The 18,073-nt window shown below is 36.4% G+C and overlaps 1 protein-coding gene across 4 annotated transcripts in view; it reads left to right on the top strand.

Moving 5' to 3' along the window:
* LOC115217284 (lysosomal cobalamin transporter ABCD4-like) overlaps positions 1-18,073 on the top strand; it is an 83,994-nt gene that overhangs the window by 38,170 nt on the left and 27,751 nt on the right. For all 4 annotated transcript variants that reach the window (XM_029786925.2, XM_029786926.2, XM_029786927.2 and 1 more), the window contains 5 exons: positions 3,797-3,922; positions 6,594-6,739; positions 10,527-10,648; positions 14,797-14,888; positions 15,943-16,029. In XM_029786925.2, the coding sequence (XP_029642785.1) occupies positions 3,797-3,922; positions 6,594-6,739; positions 10,527-10,648; positions 14,797-14,888; positions 15,943-16,029 (573 nt within the window). The remainder of the gene's footprint in view (positions 1-3,796; positions 3,923-6,593; positions 6,740-10,526; positions 10,649-14,796; positions 14,889-15,942; positions 16,030-18,073) is intronic.

The following is an 18,073-nucleotide window of genomic DNA, read 5'->3' as shown; positions in this document are numbered from 1 at the left end:
ATTTGATGTTGTAGTCCTATCTCAAACAAACTTGCTTGTGATTGAAAGTGAACTCAAAAGCCTCTGTGAAAAGAGTAGTCAAAGAACCTTTCGATACTTATCTTCTATATGCCTTTTATAAATTGGCTGAAGAAAATCACATGCAATTTAATGTAGCAAAATTCAAAGCCCTCCACTATCAGCTAGCTTGTGCTAACATGTTGCAACAAAGATACTTTGGACCAAAAGGAGTGGCACTTTCAGAGTTGAGCACAGTGCATGATCTGAGGATTGATATAAGCAATAACACCTTGTTTTATGTGCATTCTGCCGCAATGTTAGCAATGTGCAGGCAAATGGCTGAAGGGATTCTGAGAACTTCCAGAAAAAGGAATGAGAAAAACTATGCTGGTTCTATGGAGAATATTTGTTCTCAGCTATCTGGGCTACTGCTGTCAGCTGTTGGCATCCTGTAATTTCAAATTAATAGCAGAACTTGAGGCAGTTCAGTGGTGCTACGTGGATTGCTTTAATGGAACAGCTGAGTTACTGGGAGAGACTGAAAGAGCTACAACTCTACTCCCTGGAATGAAGGAAAGAGAGATATACAGTAATATACATATGGTAGATCCTGGAGGGGTTAGCATCAAACTTAAGCATTGAGGGTTATACCAACCATCAAACTGGACATCACTGCACTATTCCAAAAGTCCCAGCTATCCTATCCAGAGTGAGGACCATGTGCTGCAGTAGCTTGGGATTCAAGTGTCCACAGCCATTTAATGCTTTGCCAAAACATCTGAGAGGTCTACATGGAGTAGGGGTAGATGTTTTCAAGAATCAACTTGACCTCCTACTATCCAAGGTCCCAGATGAACCTAACATCATGGCAATGAACTTAAAAGAGGGCAGAAATATCAAACTCACACCTTCACTAAAAGCCAATCACAAAAGAATGGCCATTGAAAAGGTGATAACATTGGTGGTGTCCCAGCATGGCCATTGCCTTTGGCCTGAAACGCACAAAAGAATATATATATATATTCTGTGTATATATATTAGATTGTATTTCCACTTGTCTTTGCTTGTTTGTAAACAATGCCATCACTAACAGAGTTGTCAGTTGCTTGCTGTCTTCTGTGTCTGAATTTCCTGAAATGTCTCCATATTGCACAGTCATGGCGAACTGGAAATAAATTTGTCCTTAAGGACAAGATTTTTTTTTGTTTAGAAAGTTTGTGTCACATGTCAAGATGTGTCAAAACATCTAGACTGGCTTTCATGATGAACTGCATGTAAAAGGAACTGTTAGTGAAATCACTGTTTGCAATCAACAAGTGAACGTAAGTATAGAAAGTTACACACACACACACACACACACACACACACACATATGCATGTATATGATACAACTGTTTCTAATTTAAGCATAAGATCGGTATTTTTGAAGGCAGGATGCTAGTTTGTTGCATCGACTCCATTATTTGACTGGTACTTTATTTTATCGATCACAAAAGGATGAAAGGCAAAGTTGTCTGCAACAGGATTTGAACTGAAAATGTAAAGTACCAGAAAAAATAAACTAACAGTTCTACCAATCCACTGCATATAATATTAGGTTGTCTGGAAAGTTCTGAGCATTTTTTAATATACAAAAAGAGATATAAATAATTGACCTTTCAATGAATTTTATTTAATGAAATAATTTCCATTATCATTAATGACCTTTGCCCATCTATCAGGCAATTTAAATATTCCATCAGCATAAAATTTGACTGGTTTTGAAGAAAAATTGTTATCTAGATGCATTTTGACTCCATCTAAATCATTAAATGTTTTTCTTTGCAATGATTTCTGTCGAGACAAAACAAGTGGTAGTTGGAAGGCACAATATCATGAGAATATGGTGGATAGGGTAAGATATCCCAGCCAAGTTCATGTAACTTTGTTTGGGTAGCCAAAGACACGTGGTTGGGCATTGTCTTGTTGGAATACTACCCCTTTCTTGTTGGCAATCTCCAGCCTCAATTCTTTAATTTTTGGTTCTAATTAGCCAACTGACGACAGTACACATCAGAATTAATGGTCTGGTTTTGTGGGAGAAGCTCATATTAAATAATGCCTTTATGATCCCACCAAACACAAAGCATAGCTTTTTTTTGGCATGGATATTTGTCTTTGGTTGTTGTTTTGGGGATCCTTAGCACCTTGGGCAAAATGCTAAGTGACATCTTTACATTCTGAGTTCAAATTTTGCTGGGATCAACTTTGCCTTTCATCCTTTCAGCATTGATAAAATAAGAACCAGTTGAACACTGGGGGTCAACGCAATTGACTTAAACCTTCCCCATAACTGCTGGCCTAGTGCCAAAATTTGAAATCAATATATAGGCGCAGGAGTGACTGTGTGGTAAGTAGCTTGCTTACGAACTACATGGTTCCGGGTTCATTCCCATTACGTGGCACCTTGGGCAAGTGTCTTCTACTATAGCCTTGACCTGAGCAAAGCCTTGTGAGTGGATTTGGTAGACAGAAACTGAAAGACGCTCGTCGTATATATGTATATATATGTGTATATATATATATATATATATGTATGTATGTATGTGTGTGTATATGTTTGTCCCCCAACATCGCTTGACAACCGATACAATGGGCTTCTTTCAGTTTCTGTCTACCAAATCCACTCACAAGGGTTTGGTAGGCCTGAGTATATAGAGAAAGAAACTTGGCCAAGTTGCCATGCAGTGGGACTGAACTTGGAACCATGTGGTTGGGAAGCAAGCTTCTTATCACTTAGCCACTCATGCTGTACACACACAGAGATTAGATGAGCACTTAGGTGCAAAGCAAGGTGGAAAAAATAGTACTTAAAAATCAAAAGAATAATATGCTTTTAATAAAGCTGCAAATTTACAGTTTTGTGATAATTTTGCAACTTTAATAAAAGTGTGTGTATATATATATATATATATATATATATATATATATATATGTGTATATAGGGAGATGTACTTGCATAGCAAGTGACCTGATCTGAGATCGTGTGCTGGAACGAAAACAGTTGCAGCATGGAAGGTGTTTATAAGCCATTTAAGAAACACACAAAAACCGTTAGATTCACTTCAATATTTAAATTTAATTTGTCAAAATATTTTCGGCGTTTTGAGACCACGACCTGTTCACTGACAAAACTCCGTGCTGTCTCTGTGTATATGTATGTGTGTAAAAGATTATAACAGGTGTATTTTTCAACTGATCATGCTGAAATTTTACACATAGGTAAAAGATGTCACAGTGAAATCAAAATCTTAATGGAAAGTCCAATTTCAATAGCGCTTATTGGCTATCATTCCACAAGTCACATATGAACAGCTGCTATGTTTGTCCAATCATATATATATATATATATATATATATATATATATATATATATGAAGATACACACACACCCACATACACTCCTATACATATACACATACTAGTGGTCACATGCTCTTATAAATGACAGTTTGGCAGAAACATATGCTCCATGCAAGCAGGAAAAATGGACATTAAAATGATGATGGTATTGGTAAACTCAAGTTATTGCTATTTAGGTATATGTGTAGTAATATTATTTTTAAGAAACTATAATTTTATATATTTTGTACTTCATTCAATTAAACAGTTATTCTTTGTTTAATGAAGATGATGTTTTGTTTTATTTAAATACCGGAAAAATCTGTGTTAAGGAAAAATCTGATTTAAGAAAAAAAACCTTTTATGTTGATTTTTATTTAGTTGTTTATGTATTCATTTAATTGTTATTTTGCAGAAGTGGTTATATTGGTCCTTTGGTAGTGTTTGGATTTTTCATTGTTTTTAGCTTCATCAACCGCTTTATCATGTCTAGAGTGGTGTATAACGTGTATAAAAAAGAAAAACTTGAAGGAGATTTTAGGTGAGTCTAAATTACTACAGAGTTTGACATTAAAATTTGTATCATTTTTGTTTTGTTTTTCTGAAAATGTATTCCATATTATATGTTAGGCTGACTATTACAACCTTGATTAGCTGGGGAAGTTCTGGTTTAGAAACTCTGTACAAAGTATCTGGCTAGTTTGTTAGCTCATCTTGAGAAAAGGGTAACTTTTGACATACTGGTGAACTTTAAAACTTCATAAGAATGACTGTTATGGTTTTCACTTTGTTTATTTTCAGTAGCAAATGTGTTTCCTCTGTGATCTATACAAGAGAAATATCATCTTCCTAGCTTATGTTTCTCCACTTACTTCACATTGAAAGTCCACAATGCCAACCCCCTCCACCCAGGTGGGTTTGCTCATGTTTAGACATTGTTTACAAATGTTTAGATATCTGTCCTTTTGACCAGCTCAGTTTGTCAGATGGATAAAAACGTAAAGTCTGATGGCATAATGATAAAATTCTAACTGGCCTCCTCTTCCCTTCTCTTGACAGAAGTTTCTTTCATTTTCTTTCTCTCATACTATTTCTTTATCTTGCATTCTCTTTTTGTAACTGCCTCAGTCTAGTGCTTAGTAGATACCCACAGAAAGACGCATGCACAAGTGATTTTATAGCATCTGAAGATGGTAAACATTTATTCTGATTTGAATTCATTCTCTCTAACAATACGCTTCTTGTTTTGCTAAACGTTATGTTAGCACATCAAGGATAATGTAAATTAGCTAATTCTAAAATTGTTGCTGAGTCACTATCAGAACTAGAGGAAAAGTTTCATGTGTGGAAGCAAGGATTAGAGTCAAAGGACCTTAAAGTCAACCTAGCTAAAACCAAAATCTTAATAAGTAGAAAGGCAGACAAACTACAAATCCCTTCAGGTAGATGGCCCTGCTTGATCTGTAGAAAAGGCGTAGGTAGAAACTCCATAAGATGTACCCAGTGTAAGCTATGGACACATAAGAGGTGCAGCAATATCAAAGGAAGGCTAACTGGGAAGATAGTTTTTGCATGTGGAAAATGCTCAGGTGCTATAAACAGTGAAAATGTGCAGATAACAGCTTCTATCACATTCCAGGGAGAAAAACTACAAGTAGTTGATAGCTTCCGTTACCTAGAGGACCAAGTCAGCAGTGTAGCTGCTAGAATAAGAATAGCCTGGGCAAATTTCAGAAAGCTCCTACCTCTGCTGGTGACAAAGGGCCTCTCACTCAGAGTATGGGCCATGACTGCTGAGGAATGTGTAAGCCTGCAAGGAATGAGGCCAGTATGCTCTGCTGGATGTGTAATGTCAGTGTACATACACGACAGAGTGTAAGCGCCCTGAGAGAAAAGTTTGATTTAAAAAGCATCAGATGTGGTGTGCAAGAGAGACGACTGCACTGGTATGGTCATATGTTGCAAATGAATGAGGACAGCTGTGTAAAAGTTTCACACCCTAGTAGTTTAGGGAACCAGTGGAAGAGGTAGACCCCAGGAAAACCTGGGATGAGGTGGTGAAGCATGACCTTCGAACATTGGACCTTACTGAGGCAATGACTAGTGACCGAGACCTTTGGAGATATGCTGTGCTTGAGAAGAGCTGACAAGCCAAGTGAGACCATAGCCCATGGTCTATGCCAGTGGGTGTAACCAACCCACTTATGAGTACCCCTCATTCATTGGACAATAAACTTTGCTTGCGAAGACTTATTGAGGCAAGTGAAACCAAAATCAAAATCGCTGACATGGCTGATGACAGTACCACCTGATTGGCACTTGTGCTAGTAGAACGTTAAAAGCACACCCGAAAGTGGGGTGTAACCAGGCCAGCCCACTTATGAGTACCCCTCATTCATTGGAAATAAACTTAGCTTGCGAAGACCTAGTGGGGCAAGTGAAATCAAATCAAAATCACTGACGTGGCTGATGACAGTACTGCCTGATTGGCACTCATGCCAGTGGAACATTAAAAGCACATCTGTGTGTGATCATTGCCAAGGCCACAGATTGGCTCCCATACCGATGGCATGTAAAAAGCACCATTTGAGCATGATCGTTGCCAGTGTCACCCTACCAGCACATGTGCCAGTGGCATGTGAAAACCAACATTTGAGCGTGGTTGTTGTCAGTGCCGCCAGACTGGCTCCCGTGCAGGTAGCACGTAAAAAATACTTTTTGAGCGTGGTCATTGCCAGAACCGCCTGACTGACCCTAGTGCCAGTGGCACGTAAAAGTACCCACTACACTTTTGGAGTGGTTTGTGTTAGGAAGGGCATCCAGCTGTAGAAACTTTGCCAGATCAGATTGAGCCTGGTGCAGCCTCTGACTCACCAGTCCTCAGTCAAACCATCCAACCCATACCAGCATGGAAAGCGGATGTTAAATGACGATGATGATGTTGATGTTTTAGTGTGAGACTAGAAATATAATTCTTATATCAAATAAAGCCATATGCTCTAAGATGTCATAAATATTCTTTGAATTGAATTTAGTAAGAATAGTTAATTTTTTTTTTTTCATTTAGATGTATTTATGTTTCAGAGTTATACATTGAATCCATTCCTTTGTTTTATATATAAATATTGGCATGAAAATAAGAATTATACAACCCCCACCCAACTAAATTAAAGTTCTTATTTGAATGAAATATTGGCGTATTTTCTAACCAGGTTTAAACACATGCAGATAAGAGTCAATTCTGAACCAATGGCCTTTTACCAATCAGGTTCAACTGAATGTTTAAAATCAAACAATATATTATTTGATCTCTTACGAAGTCAGTACAGAGTTGCACAGAAGAATTATTTACTCAATTGTAAGTATGATGTTGCTAATGTTGTTGTTGATGAGCTTAATTCTCTGCCCCCACTCGAGTGAACATGGGTGTAGACAATTGGTGATTCTAATGCCTTGGATGTTCCACCCTCAACTTGGTATGGAATCTTGGTAAACACTGTGACATAGATGATGATGATGTTTCACTACTTTGACATTGTTGCATGCATTTTTTTCTCAATCTTCTTAAGAACAACAGTCCTATAGAAACTTCTCTCTTACTCTATCCTTTTTCTCTGCCTTCTACCGAGAAGGTCAAGTTAACTATCAGCTGCATTTAACTTCATAGTTACTTTTTTTATGGGATGATAGAAATAGAAGTTTACAAGAGTTGCTGTACACCTCCTTCTGACTAGACAATAAACAAAACTCAATTCTGGAATCACATTAACAATGAATTTAGTGACCCAATTCAGTTAGATTTTTCATTTGACTGCAGCTCTCAGAAATACCAGTATTAACTGTTGAGAAAGGCTACAGCATCAGTGAGGCCCTTTACAACATAAAACTGTGATAATTATTCAATAAGGCTGCAACAGTAGTAGGGTGCCTTACATCAATAGAGCCTCTTATAACTTAAAACCTTGATTTTTTTAGAATAAATGCATCATCAGTGGGTCCTTTTGAACACCAAACCTGGATTAATTGTTCAAAATTGCTAGAATATGAATAAGGGCCTTTTACAATCTAAGATCATGATTAGCTTTTGAAAATAGCTGCAACATCAAGGGTCCTTTAAAACTGAAATCTGTGTTGCAATGCCAACAATCTTTAATATAAATGCAACACAGTAAAACAATAGAATATGAAGAAGATAGTAATGTTGTGTGTCAGTAAGTAATAGTAATGCAGTAATGATATTCCGTGAATTATGTAGGTAATAATTCATGGTCTCTAGTATCAGGAGAACTCTATATCTTGATATGTTCATGATCACCACCCCCATCATCATCATTGTTTTTATGTCTACTTTCTCATGCTTGCATGAGTCAGATGGGATTTGTTGCAGCTGCCATTCCAGTTACCAACCTTCACCTATTTCCAAGTAAGCTAATTTTCCCCCTGTCTAAATGATAAGAAATGAATAACACTGCTTGTATGACTGTAGCATATACTTACAGCTGTTATGTGATATCAAGACAGACAGAAATGCAAACACATGCATATATAGGTATATATTTGGTTGTTTGGTTGGCCTAGGGCTATAATAGAAAACACTTATCGTAGGTTCATACTGTGGGCCTGAATTTGAAACTGTGGCTGAGAAGCAAAAGTTTTTGCCAACACAACCATGCATATTCCAGTTTGTTATTAATATAAAACAAGACAAACAAAATATGCAGATGGATATATTTCCCTAGTAATCATCATATATTCATAAGCTGTCAAATATAAAAATGTATATATAGATTTTATCATCATTTGATGTCTGTTTTCTGTGTTAGTATGTGCTGGATGATTTGACTGGAGCTGGCAAGCAACAGGACTGCATAAAGTTCCATGCTTTAGCATGGTTTCTAATACCAACAATTTTACAGAGCATATTGGGTAATTTTTTTTGTAGTATCAGCAACAGTGAGGTCCCCAAGTAACTTGCAAGATGAAGATCTTTCAACTGAGGGAGGAGTGATATTGAGAGAGATGGCTTTATGTCTGATGATGAGAGGATAAAATGTGATAGAGGGACAGTAACAAGTGTCTTAGAAAAGACAAAAAAGATGTAATGAAGATGTGTTAGGGCAGATGATTCCATGATGCCACAGTGGACCTTGTACTAGCACTGGTCACCATATTTTTTTTTATTCTTCATTGTTTAATTCCTCTACCTTGTGTGCATCCTATGTAGAGGTAAAAAATCCAGTGCTGAAAAGCATCAGATTTTAATGCTAAACTCATTATCATGGTGGTATCTTTCCTTAAAGCCAAATTCACATACTTTTCTGTACACTTTGAGATAGATGAAAAAAAACTATTAGAGATGGAAGCTCTAGAAAACACAGATAAAATTCTATTAATGTGAGCTTTTTCAAAATCCATCATAATTTTTTCAGGGCTCAGTCCTTGATGTAATTCATTTAGCTTATTAAAAAGGTGGGTGTAAGTTTCTTGATTCTTGTTTGGAAGTAATGCAAACAATTGTAGAACACTGAATGAACCCACTTGAATATGAAGCATGATAAAATATTGTTGAGGAGCACTTAGAAGTTCCATCACCTGCCTAGTGTTTTACTTAATTTCGCATTCCAGAAGTCAGATAGATCTATTGGCATTTTGTTTCTGTGCTTCATATATATAATTCTTGTCATCTGCAGATTTCTTCCTTCCACAGCTACTGTTAAAAACATGAGGCATGGTGTATGCATATTTTCGTTTTAAGTAACAAATGAGACAGGGATGGATCATGGGTAAACCTGTAAACAAAACACCTGAATGGATGACCAAAATGATACTTTCAGTTAACTAAATTACTCTGTAAATAAACAACCAAATAGGTGACTGAAATGATACAGGGAGTCAAATTATCTAGAACCATATGTATGTGTGTATATATATATATATATGACAGGCTTCTTTCAGTTTCTGAGTACCAGATCCACTCATAAGGCTTTGGTTAGCCTAAGGTTATAGTAGACACTTGCTCAAAGTGCCAAGGAGTGGGACTGAACCTGGAACCATGTGGTTGGGAATCAAGCTTACCACACAGCCGTACCTGCACCTATGGGTAGGTAAGTAAGTTCATGGAAGTTTGAAAGGAGACTGGTAGATGAATAGAGATGGGAATAGAGGTTAATAGAATGAGTGATGAACACAGGTAGAGTTGTGGTCAGTCATGAATAAATCATCTTTTAGCATCCATGTGCCATGCTAACATTGATTGGACAGTTTGATAGGATGTGTCATGCTTGAATGTCTGTTTTGGCATGGTTAACACAACTGAAAGCCTTTCCTAATACTAACCACTTTACAATTGACTGGTATCTTAGTCTTGCAAACAACATGGTGACCTCACTAGAGCTGTTGCCATGAAAAAGCACTGATTATTCTCTGTAATGAGGTTAGTACCAGAAAAGATGTCCAGCTGTAGAAACCATGCCAAAGCAGACATTGGAGCATGATGCCATTTCCAGAGCTGTTGGATGTCTTGGATTCTATCAAATCATCCCAGCATGGAAGCTGGTTGTTAAAAGACAGTGACAATGATGGTGATTCTTTTCAGTATCTATCACACACATGCACACACACACACACACACACACACACACACACACACACACACACACACACACACACACACATGCTGGTTTCCCAGTTTCTTTGGCATATAAATTCCCCACCTGGATGAGATACCAGCCATCACAAGATTACTCAAGTTTGCCATCTGATTGTACTGGAGCAACATGAAATGAAGTGTTTTGCTCAAAAACACAACACATCAATCGGTTCAGGAAGCAAAACCACAATTTTACGATCGTGAGTCCAATGCCCTAACCACTAAGCCATGTGCTTCCACTTTTCAGATTATAATATATTGGTTTCACATTTTGGCACAAGGCCAGCAAGTTACCAAATTTAAGCACAAGGCCAGCAAGTTACATATGCACATTAATGAGCTACCCAAATTAAATCCACTGTTCACCAAGTTACACATTTTTTCACCATGTATTCTGTATAAAAGACTCTAGGTCCAGCCCTCCAATGCTTGAACATAAAACAGAATGCATGCACAACCAGTGAAACTATGTGACAAATATTTTAATTTTTTCCAGTTTTTGTCAAGATGTCGGACTATATTGGTGTAATACTAAATTATATCATTCTTGCCATTCCAATATTTGCTGGTTTGTATAATGACTTGTCTGCTGCAGAATTATCTTCAGTCATAAGTAAGGTATGTTAAAAAAAAAACAATTTCCTTTTCCTTTGTTTCATACTTGTTATTACTGTTGCTGCTTCTATTTTTTTTTTTTAACTGGATAATTTGATAAATGTAAGTCATTGAAAATGCTGCCTGAAGCCACTACTACAGAAAATGGAACTAATTTTACAAAAAGTACAAATGTTAAAATAATATTTTTAAAAAATAGCTAGATTCCAACAGATATAAAAGAATGTATACATTCTTGAAAGGAGCATCTATGTAGACCATTGATTCTCAACAAGGGTCCATATGGCTCTTGGGGTTCCACATGAGAATTTGTTACTATAGTTTATATGTAATAAATTGGTTATATTTCTACAATGCACAAAATATTTTAACTGTTTTGTTTATACAATTCTTACTAATATTTAATTATAAAAAAATATGATTTTTTAAAACATTGGATGGCTAGGAGGATATGTCCAAGTAAAATAGAAATCAAAGGAGTACATAGGTAAAAAGTGGTTGAGAAACACTGATGTAGACTTTCTAGCATAAAAATGGATGGGCAGATATGTCTTATAATATATAAACGGCAGTTTGTCTGTCTGTGTGTCTGTGTGTCTGTCAGGTTGTACCCTCACCCTGACCACGGCTTTCAACCGATTCTGATGAAACTTGACACACACATAGCCCAATGTCATAATTCAAAACTAACGCAGAGAAAATTTTGAAAAGTTCCCCCAGTTCTGAAAAAAATTGATAAATTCGACATGGGGTCGATAATCTAAGCTTTTTATATGCAACACATTTTCTGTTGTAGTTTTCGCAACTTGCAATCAATTTTCACCAAACTCATTGTGAAGCTTAATGTTACCCTAACAAACTTAATTCTGATGTTAGTTTTCCATGCAATACCTTACCATTAGAAAAAATCGATAAAATCATGCCATTTTGGGAAATCGCGTTCAAATTCAAGAAGAAATATTTTCAACAATATCTTTCACAAATTGGCAGGAATTATTTTTTAATTCACAGCGAGCATCGTGTCTGCTCCAGGGGCTCTTACATACCCGGGCAATGCCGGGCTATGCTGCTAGTGTCTTATAAAAAAAAGGACTTCCCACTGGTCATGAATGACCATGGAATTGCACCTAGAAAGTTATCCTCCAAGGCACAAGCCTCTCCTCTCCACTCCACCAGTGTTATCCAAGGGAAAGGCAAAGTCTGATACAGCTTGATACCAGTGATGTCGCAGCTCATTTCTACAGCTGAGTGAACTGGAGCAATGTGAAATAGTGTCTTCCTCAAGAACACAACACAGCCTGATCCGAGAATTGAACTCACTACCTCATGATTATGAGCCCACCACTCTAACCACTGAGTCATGATGTGCCTTCACAATATTTTATAATAGTTAACAAAAAAAAATAATATAAAGCAACATGTTAACTATAACATCTTATAATAGTTAACATTATAGTTAACATGTTGCTTTTTATTATTATTTCTTTTTTTTTCTTTTTGTAAAGTATAGATACTTAATGAAGCCAATGCTTATAGAGCTAGAAATACTGCCTGTTGCTGATTCCTCAATTATGAAATATAAGTGGAAATTGTTATGCAGAGGACTTAGGCAAACAGATATGCTTTGTTTATGATGACACAAACGATTAACTGTTGTAATTGTAAGGTCTGAAATTGCCATTGTGTCTGTTTTTTAATTTTTAAAAATTATTTTTATGTCAAACCATCTTTTGCTTACACCTAAAAGCACCAGTACATGTAGCTCATAAAAAGTATCCAGCACACTCTGTAAAGTGGTTGGTGCCCAATGGAGTTTCTAGAAAGGTTTATTTGGCTGTAGTTCAGCATGTCAGTTGTTACAAGCCAGGGCGTGTATAAGTCTTGAAAAATTGCAAAAATCGATTCCAGGTGAGAATGCGATTGATAAAGCCATGGAAACATGCATTTGTACGCACAAGTACATCAGCTGTTGCAATCGATACTACACGTACGTGAGAAAAATGCACGTGCAGTTTGCACAAAATAAGCCGACTGGCTTGAAATAATGCCACAAAATGCAGTATATTTATGAGACTAAAAAAGTAAGATGCAAAAGAGATATTTTCTTCAATTTTCTTGGCATGAAGGAAGGAAAGACTATTTGGTTTCTCAAGAAGTTTTTTTTTTACCTTCACTTTGTTTAACAAAACCAAAAATTTTATTGGAATAAAGGCATGCTTTGTTATTTTTTAATGAAAAGAAAACACTGATTGCTTTTTATTCAGCAGATATGATTCAGCACTGTCCATTGAATGGCTGGCGTTTTGCTCGTTATATATATATATAACCTGGTTCCAGGTTCAATCCCACTGTGTGGTACATTGGCAAGTGTCTTCTACTATAGCTTCGGATTGGCCAAAGCGTTGTGAATGGATTTGGGAGACGGAAACTGAAAGAAGCCCGTTTTATATATATGTATATATACGTGTATATGTTTGTGTGTCTCTGTCTATCCTCCCCACCATCGCTTGACAACTGATGTTGGTGTGTTTACATTCCTGTAACTTAGCAGCTTGGCAAAAGAAACCGATAGAGTAAATACTAAGCTTACAAAGAATTAGTGCTGGAGTCGATTTGCTCAACTAAAGACAATGCTCCAGCATGGCCACAGTCAAATGACTGAAACATGTAAAAGAATAAAATAATATATATATATATATATATATATATATATATATATATATATATATATCGACGGGGAAGTTACTACTGATGAGCTAAGTGAAACTAGCTAGCTAGTATAGTGACCTTGCTTACAGTGGAGCAGTTATCTCCCCTGTCAGTACATAGCGCTGTGCTATATATATATATATATATATATATATATATATACACACACATACAATTACGTGGAACGCACATCACTTTACACAGCGCACATATTTGTTTACTTATACATCTACACACACATGCTTCCATACACATACACAGGCTCACATAATCTTATGCTCGGGTACATATTCATACACACATACACTCACACATGCCATTCTCACATACACATGTGCTTACACATCCCAGTTTGGGCTGGTCACTGTTATCTCCCCTTCCAATGGCTTATTTCTTCTGGTCAATTCAACATGTGAAACCATTAAACCCAACACATTTTTTTTATCACTCTCCATTTTTTCCCTATCATCCCTTTTTTTCATAGAATGTAGGCTCAAAATGTCAAAGACATCCATTTTCCTCTAGTGTCAAACTAATACATCTGCTTGTTATTCCCTCGCTTGTCTCTGTCTTTCGTTTCCTGTACATTTGAACCATATACGTGTATGTGTGTATGTGTGTGTGTGTGTGTATATATGTATATATATATATATATATATATAGGACCCCCTTCGGTCATGAATGACCATGGAATTGCACCTAGAAAGTTCCTTTCCTAGGCACATGTCTGGGCAAGGTTGTTTTTATGGAAGACCAGCAATCGCCCATGCATACCATCCCCCCCTCTCCATGTCACTGATATTATTTAAGGGAAAAGCAAAGGCAGATACATTTCTAAAGATGAGTGAGCTGGAACAATGTAAAATAAAGTGTCTTGCTTGAGAGCACAACACACAATCTGGTCCAGGAATTGGACTCACAGCCTCATGGTTGTCAGCCTGGTCTTTTAACCACTGAGCCATACACCTTCATACACATATACACAATGAATGTCTTCTAGTTTCCATCTTCCTAATCCACTTACAAGGCTTTGGTCAGCCTGGGGCTATAGAAGAAGACAGTTACTCAAGATGCAATGCAGTGAGATTCAACCCAAAGCTTTGAAGCTTGGAAGTAAACTTCTTAACCACTGGCCTCCGTGCTGGTGGCACGTAAAAAGCACCATCCGATCGTGGCCGTTTGCCAGCCTGCTCTGGCCCCTGTGCAGGCGGCATGTAAAAAGCACCCACTACACTCACAGAGTGGTTGGCGTTAGGAAGGGCATCCGGCTGTAGAAATACTGCCAGATCAGACTGGGCCTGGCGCAGCCTTCTGGCCTCCCAGACCCCAGTTGAACCGTCCAACCCATGCTAGCATGGAAAACAGACGTTAAATGATGATGATGATGATAGCTATGCCTGCACCTGTATATAATTTTACATATCTATTTTTTTTTTTTTCAGAATGCCTTCATTATAATATATTTAATAAACAACTTCACCAGGCTAATTGATTTGTCCGTGAATGCTGCTACGACAGCTGGTCTTGCTCACCGGTGAGAAACATTTCTAATTGTTGCTGTATTTTTTTTTTGTTTCATATGAAACCCATCTTTTGCTTACATTGAATTATATAAGCTAAATATTCTTTTATATTTGTAATCTATTATACTACATACAGTCACGCTTAAATCATTTATCATCATTACTGCCCCTGTCATTCTTGTCATCATTGTTATCTTCATCATCACTACCACCACCATGATCATAGTCACTATCAGCATTATCACTACCATTGTTATCATTGCCACCACCACCACCATCACCACTATCATCATAATCAGTATCACCACAACCATTGTCAGCTATTATCTTTACCAATATCGTCATCAACACCATCACCTTCGCTACCATTATCATCATCATCATCGTCTTCACTACCATCATCATCTTCACCACTTGTTCAGTCATTAGACTGCAGCTATGCTGGGGCACTGCCATGAAGCATTTTTAGTTGAATGTGGTTGGGAAGTGAATTTCTTAACCACATATCCATACCTGCACCTACTTTATGAAAAAGTCTTAAGTTTAACTATTAGCCAATGTACAAAAAAGATAACACTCACTGACATGGAAATACAATGTCAGTTATATACTAGCAACAGAGGCAGTGCTCATACTGAGAGGTTAAATTTATCCCCACTTAAATGTGGATGTTCCGTTAGAATAAACTTTACTGTGGTAGATAGCATGAGAAAAACTTGTATCGCTTGTTTGTGTTGCCAGCAGGGAGATAACTCCTCACCAATTACAGTGTCAAGATCAGCAGATGACTTGATTTTGGAAGGAAGATCGAAACTATTTGAAGTGTTGTTTGTTTCTAGTTCACCATGTAGCTATGTCTGGACTATTTGTTTCCAATAGAAACAGGTATGCGTTGGCAACAGGAAGGGCCTCAGGCTATATGAAATCTACCTCATCTAATTCTGTCTGAAGCATGTAAGCATGGACAAGTGGACATTAAAATAATGATGATAATGTCAATGATGATGATGATGGTGGTGGTTGTGGATGGTAATTGGTTAAAAAAAAATATTTCTGATATTACAGTGTTGGACTGCTGTTTGAAACTTTGCTTCAACTGAAGAACAGTGAGAAACCCTTGATAACCACATATGCCAATTCAACAGAGAGAAGGTATTCCATGAGACAGGAATAAATTTTTCCTTTTTTTAATCCTTCTTCCTTACTATTTCATCTTTTCTGTAACCAGACTGTCCTATTACTAACATTAGAAGTTTCTCACCTGACAATTTTGATTTTGTTTAACTCTTTAGCATTCAAATTATTCTGTCAAGTGTAATACATATTTATTCACATTCTCTTGAGTTCATCATGGATTATCTCATAGCTTTAAGATGGGATCATTTATTTTAAGAAATGACATTGTTAGATAGGTGTGAGAGGCTGGATTTGACCAGTTTGAACATAAAGTATTTGATCAGTTTAAATGCTAAAGGGTTAAACAAACATTGAGGTATTGAACCAGTTAGGAGTTTGTTTTCTTTTCTTGTTTTTTTTTTTTTTTTTGATCTGAGAGAATTTTAACTTTCGTGTAGATGAAATGTAAATCTGTCTGCTATAAAATGGGATTGAACTAATTTTTCCTATATCTAATATCTTCTTCAAAATGTTACAGATTCAGTACCATGTTTTATTATTTACATACATTTATTTATTCATTCATTTACCATTTCTATGCTGGTTGTATTTTCTGCTCTGAACAACATTAGAATTATCAAGTAGCCATTTGAATATATTCAATTTTTTAAAATCATTTTCTGTTTTTAGTGTTCCTTGATATATACATTTAAATTAAAACCAATGGAAACCTAATTTGGTATAGATCAGTTAATGAAACAAAGATGTATGATGGTTATAAAATAAACATAGTTACTTTGCTGTATGGTTACGAATGAATCTTTCTTTTTAAAAGTAGACAAAAACCGTTGTATTTTTGTATCTCCTTTTAATACCAGTAGCCTACTAGTAACAATTTAAAAAGTTCCAAGCAAGCACATATATATCCTTCAAAATAACTGGAATTGAAAATATATATTAAATAAAGCTAAAATAAAAACCATATACATCCTACATAATAACTGAAGTTAAAATTGTAAAAAAAGAAATCCCATATACAGTTGGAATTAAAAATGTTATAAAATGCATATAGTCTCTTTATAACAAGTTAAAAATGTAAAAAAATTCATATACACTTTACATTATAACTGGAGTTAAAAGATGTAATAAAAATTGAAAAGAAGGATATTTGATTATAATTTAAATTATGAGTTCATTATTGACAGTTTTAATTGTGTAGTATCTGGTGGCTGTCATGACAGTTTTCACTTCAGTGTGAAAGAAAGAGAACATGATTGTGATGCTACCATTGGCAGTTACATTTCCATTTAGAAACTCTAAGACAATCTCTATGTACAGGAGTAGTTGATCTCAGCATTGTCAGTTAACAAAACACAAAATCAATTTTAAAGGGCAAATCGAAAATGAAAAATTACAAAACAACATAAGTCAAAAAGATGTACACATGGAATGTATTAGGGTGACACTCAGTGTAAGATGGAAGAAAGAGTGGGTGTATAAACATTTCAAGCATGGCTCTTTGTGAGAAAGATCAGAGAGAAAAGGTTTGGAGAGAAAGAAACAAGTCCAAGAAATGTATGTGTGGTTACATGGCCTACATATATATCAAATTGGACTTCGATATTTAAAGCCCTTGCTCAGTGGTTAGAGCATCGGGCTCACAATCATGAGGTAGTGAGTTTGATCCTCAGACTGGGCTATGTGTTGTGCTCTTGAGCAAGACACTTTATTTCACATTGCTCCAATTCACTCAGTTGTAGAAATGAGTTGTGACATCATTGGTGCCAAGTTGTATCGGCCTTTGCCTTTCCTTTGGATAACATCAGTGGTGTGGAGAGGGGAGGCTGGTATGTATGGGCAACTGCTAGTCTTCCATAAACAACCCTACCGAGACTTGTGCCTTGGAGAAGACTTTCTAGGTGCAATCCCATGGTCATTTATGATCAAAGAGGGTCTTTACCCTCTACCCATTATGTCATGTCTATAGTACAGTACAGGTGACAAGATATGAAATAGCAACATCTGATTGTCTGCTGGCTATTTACTTCAACCATTCATATGTTCTTATATGTCAGTGGAG

This window comes from Octopus sinensis, linkage group LG11 (genome assembly GCF_006345805.1).
Source record: "Octopus sinensis linkage group LG11, ASM634580v1, whole genome shotgun sequence".
Classification (NCBI taxonomy): Eukaryota; Metazoa; Mollusca; class Cephalopoda; order Octopoda; family Octopodidae; genus Octopus; species Octopus sinensis.
Note: the sequence above shows the minus strand (reverse complement) of the source record. Positions and strands in the feature narration are given on the sequence as shown.